The 5516-nt window shown below is 35.3% G+C and overlaps 1 protein-coding gene across 1 annotated transcript; it reads left to right on the top strand.

The window, feature by feature from the left end:
• Nucleotides 1-4527: 4527 nt before the first annotated feature.
• Nucleotides 4528-5506, top strand: LOC149385292 (cytochrome b561 and DOMON domain-containing protein At3g25290-like; the record flags this gene model as incomplete). The annotated part of the gene is made up of 3 exons (XM_089627338.1): nucleotides 4528-4918; nucleotides 5012-5263; nucleotides 5387-5506. Coding segments are annotated over exons 1-3 (642 nt in total), but the record flags the coding sequence as incomplete, so codon positions are not given.
• Between the last annotated feature and the right edge of the window lie 10 nt (nucleotides 5507-5516).

The following is a 5516-nucleotide window of genomic DNA, read 5'->3' as shown; positions in this document are numbered from 1 at the left end:
TATTTGGTATTCTTCTATGTCAACGCTCGTGAAACCTTCAATCACGAAATCACAAAACCTAACAACTCTCTGACACTGAAATGTCTGGAAACGTTTTTAGAGAATTACACCACACACATCACACAATTAGTTTATCAGTCCGCCGGCCAATCGTGCACGTCTAAAAACCCTAAATGTATGATGAATGTGTCAAGACTACTACGGGGAAGCGTCTAGTTTAGTAGTCAACACCTATGAATGTCGATCTAGGGTTTCCTTACCCATATACGCGAAGAGAACCAAAGAAGAAAGTCTTTGGCGAGACACTCTGGTAATTCAGGAAATTTTTCAAAAATACAGTTCTGCACACAGAGGCAAAGATATCTCAACATATCCTGGAGCATGTTGCCAGACATCTTACCAAACAAATTTGTAGTAAAAAAATAAGTCAACTACACACGTAACAACAAATAGTGTAACTCATGACGAATTGCCACATCATCTTATTATATATATCATCATATTCCCCTCAAGCTTAAAGGTAGCACGAAGAGCTTGGTATAGAGTCGAGGAAATGCCCGACGCTACAACAAATAGTAGCTTAAGCCACCAAACAGTACCACCACAACTTTTGTGCGCTCATATTTTAAAACTATTTAGGTGTGATTTATCGCGGCTATGTCCTATAACCCTTATTCCCATCACTACTCTCTCGCTTCAATCTAGAACAAACATAGACCAATGTTGTTCCACCGTTGTATCTGATCTCCTTGACATATGTATGTCTACGCTATCGTATCTCACCCTCCTCCGCTGGTCAAGGAACTCTCTCTCTCTCTCTCTCTATATATATATATGTATATATATATATATATATATATATATATACACACACACTCCAGTTGGGAGGTGTTAGCATTGTCGTCTTGAGAGTTGTTTTAAGTGAAGATGTAAGGCGAAGATTAAAATAGTCCCAAAGGAAACAAAATCCTACAAAATAAAAAATGACTAAAGGAGGGGCTGAGGCCTTAGAACCGAGGTGAGCCTATGGGAAATCTAAGAGTGTGGCTAGGGCGGATTAGGAATCCTAGGTCGTGGCAAGGATATGGGCGTGGTGGCGCAGGTGGTTGGACGGGTCAACAACGGTGAGGAGTTGGGTATGGCAGTGATAGGGGCAGGTGTGGGTGGCTCGGGTGGATAGGTGGCAGGTCTGGGGAAATGGGTTAGAGGCTCGGGCGAATGGTGGTCGGGGTGGGTGTGGCGATAGTGGGTGGTGGTGGTTAGTGCAATGAGTGACTTGGTTGGGGTGGTGGGCAGTGGGTTGCTCAGGTGGGTGCTTGTGGCGGCAATGTGTGTTGATGGGGCTAAGGGCAGAGATAAGGAGATATATATATATATATATATATATATATATATATAGAGAGAGAGAGAGAGAGAGAGATAGAGAGAGAGAGAGAGAGATGGAGAGATAGAGATAAAGAATGTGTACTAGAAGACGATCAGAAAGGGCGATGCGACATCAGGGATAGACACATAAAACTTGCAACGGAAGAGATGCGGCGACGGTAAGGCACTGAGAGAGATATAGAGCAAGTGGAGAGCGAGAAAGCATGCTTACCGGAAGGTTTTCGGAGAGGGAGACGAAACATTGATGATCAGTGTTGAAACCCATGGCAGAGGTGATGCGGCGGTGCACAGAGAGAGAGAGAGAGAGAGAGAGAGAGAGAGAGAGAAGCTTATTGGATGGCGTTGGCATTCGACGGTAAACGGTAAGATGAGTTGGATTTGAGAGAGTGATAGAGAGAGATATATACATATATAGAGAGAGAAATAGTAAGCAAGAGATGGAGATAGAGATTAAGAGGAAAATGAGGGGAAAGAACAAATGCGTGTATTTGACCTAGAATTTAGCACGACAAGTTGTTGCTATTGTCGCGGTTGTAATTCTTATGTAGTACATTGCTCGCGGCTCAAAGTATTTAAATTCAATTCATGAGCGGTACCAAATGCTGCTTTTTTAAAGTGAAACTTTGAAACAGATTAACAAACTTTGAAACAATCGTGACTTGTCGCAGTTGTACATTGTTTTGTTAAGGCTATTTAGTCGTGATTAATCACGGCTATCTCCGGTTATGGATGAATCATTGATTTTTTGTATTGATTTCTACCAATGTTGAATCAAGTTCTGATACCATGTGAGAATGGTGAGTGAGACCAATCAACAATAGAGGGAAGGGTAAATGACGAATTATAACTATGTTCTTGATTTGATTTATCAACAGACTAAGGCCATCTCCAACCACACTCTAAAACACTAAATATGCCGTTTTTTTTTCCTCCAATCACACTGCAAAACCAACACCAAATTTGCAGTGTTGTACAGTACCGCGCCAAATTTGGCGTGGCACTGTTCACACGGCAATTTTTTTTTTTTACATATATATATATAACCTTACAAATATTTATAAAACACCAAAATTCATAAATTGACTACAAAATACATTAAAACAAAATAACAATACATACAAATTTAAACATAGATTACAAAGTTTAAATTAAACACACAAAATAAAATAAAAACTAAAAACAATAACATAATTTTATTTATTTTAGTTTTTGTTAAATATTGGTAAGTAATAAATAATTTTAATCACTTAATTAAAAAATATAAACATTATAATTATTTATTAAAATATTTATTAATAAAGAGATTGTATAATTTTAATAATATAATAATGATGAATAGTATTTTTAGTGTTAAATTTGGTGTTGTGATTGGAGTTGGAAAAAATTTGATGCTAAATCAACACAAAAATTGTGTTGAATGAACACTAAATATAGTGTTATGGTTGGAGTTGCTCTAACAAAGTAACATAATTTTCTTTCTTCTTTTATTGTTTTTATTATGATCATTATTATACTTTTATTTTTATTAGTGCAAGGATTAATAACCTAATTCCCCCGTAGCTCTTACACTCCCAACGATCCACCTCTTGTTATTCTAAAAATATCAAATTTGCTCTTGTGATCCTACATCGTGAAAAATTCATGTCCGCCCCATTTTAAGTCATCGTGAATGATGTTTCAAGGAATATAAGTTTAACAACTTGTTTTCAAATGAATTTAATGGCAAATAAATAAATAAATAAAATGGTTATTCCTCTCTCTCTAACCTATAAGCCCTTAAAATCTCCCCAAAAATCGAAACCTTATATGAAAAATGCGCTCGGATTGCCACCGATGTCACTTCCCAAACCTTTACCGGTGATCTCACTCGCTTAAAACACCTCCACGCCATCTCTCCTCAAGTCTTTGGTCTCCCACCTTGGAATTGGTAATTCGGAACAAGAGGATGACGAGAAGATTTCGGTCTCCATACGAATTGTGACTCAATTTATTGCACAAGCTGCAATCTTGCTTAATTCAGCGGCAAGTTTACCCACTGCTCTTGTTTAGAAGCTTTCTCTGTATAGAGCATTGTGTGCAGTGAAAGAAAAGAAAAGAAAAAAATAGAGAGAAATCGGGGCTCATAAATTAGGTTAAAAATCCAACTTAAAATCACTGTTTTTTTTTTGAAGCTCGGTGATATATTTGGATACGATATGTCGCATCCAAAAATATTTTAGATGCAACATGTTGCATCCAAAAGCTATTCACATTCAAAAACCATTTGTTTTTTAGTGACCTATTAATCAGAGAGCTCTTAGTCCTTCTCGCTAGAGAAAAATAATTCTTTAATTGTTAGTGGCTTCAATGCGAATCAAGTTTTTTAATTTTTCATTAATTTTTTTATTTTATTTTGTTTTTAATAAAGATTTTTAAGTAATATCACAAAATAAGTAAACACATAATCAAAAGATGATTTAAAAAAAAAAAAAAAAAATTGATGGCCGTCATGAAATTTTAGTAGCTGGACTACATTTAGTTTTAACCCAATACAGGATTACAAGGTCAAATTTGATATTTTTAGAGCAACATGTGGTGGGTCATTATCAGTGTAAGTGTTGAGAGAGAATTTAACTGATTAGTCCCTAGAATAATTAATCAGATCTCTCTGATGAGAGTAAGAGGTCCATGAATGAAAATATAAATGGAATTCGATAATATAAAATTGGAGGATAATTAATCTCACTGTCAACCGTCACTATCTATTTTTACAACTCGATCGATATTATAATCATAAATAAAGAAAACTTTTTTAAAGTAACATGATTAAGCCAATATAAGGTGTGCGAATCAGGCTAGGCTCGCAACCTTTTTACGGTTCTAATTAAACTCTTTGTAGACGGTCAGAAATCATGTGGCCCTAAAACAAATATATTATTGCTCACTTTCATTTCGGACGTACTGTTTATATTATAAAAAGCATATACAATAGTTTGTATACTGTTTATTAAAAGATAAAGAAGGGAATAAAAATCTGATTTTTTTTTATGAAAAACTCTTAAAACAAGACTGTCATGATTCTTCAGTGTAACAAGGAAAGCACATATTCTCAACAGCCAAACACAGTACTTAAATGATTTCAATTACAACATCAACGTCGTGCTAAAACTTACAATCAGTTGTATAAGGATTATGATTTAACCAAATTCATAGAAACATTTTTTTCCCCTTGGTTATTTATTTTCAAATGCATAAGTAGCTTATTATAGGCATACTTTGTAACATGGTTTCTCGTCGATTCTTTATTAGTTTAGTAATTTGCTTATTTTACGTCACTAGTTGTTCCCATTTAACCTTTTCACTAAACTCTTCAATCACAAGAAGACAAATTCACGTTCAGCCATATCTTACTACAAGCTACTATAAAACTACACGTGCTTATTCTTATCAAGTCGAAAGAGAGGATCAAGATACGGAAGCCACAACAAATTTTAAATCATGGAGTGGTCAAAACTTCACCAATCTTTACCATCAACATGGTCTCTTGAAAGTTGTAAGAATTTAAATTAATGAAATTGTCTATAGATATTACACATATTATTATTTTTATTTCATAATATATGGCTTGGTTTCACTAACACTACAGGCACAAGGGCTTCTAAACATCATAGGATGGGGAACTTTATTGCCAATCGGAGCAATAACTGCAAGATATTTTAGAAATTTTCCAATGCATTTGGATGAATGGTTTTCTTTTCACGTAATTTGTCAAACCGGTGGATATTTTTTGGGCTCAATCGGATGGTTCGTTGGACTGTTGGCTTCAAATAAGCATCACACTGATGACAAGCCACACCGAATTCTCGGTATCATAATATTTTCATTTACAACCATACAGGTGAGTTCATATAGCTATCTACTGTATATTATTTAATTCTTCTGTTAAATATAGCAAGAGAATTCTCTTACTCTACATATACTGGTGAATCTTTAACTCTTTTTTCTTTGGTTGAATTGTTAGATGTTAGCAATCTTTTGGCAGCCGAAGATTGAAACGGATCGATGTTGCCGTAAAAGCTGGGTGATATATCATCGTCTTCTCGGTTATGCCTTAATAGCTTTGATCATTGCAGACATATTCCTAGGATTTA

Source organism: Urtica dioica, chromosome 9, assembly GCF_054948205.1.
Source record: "Urtica dioica subsp. dioica isolate 48M chromosome 9, U.dioica_male_clone48M_v1_H2, whole genome shotgun sequence".
In the NCBI taxonomy this organism is placed as follows: Eukaryota; Viridiplantae; Streptophyta; class Magnoliopsida; order Rosales; family Urticaceae; genus Urtica; species Urtica dioica.
Note: the sequence above shows the minus strand (reverse complement) of the source record. Positions and strands in the feature narration are given on the sequence as shown.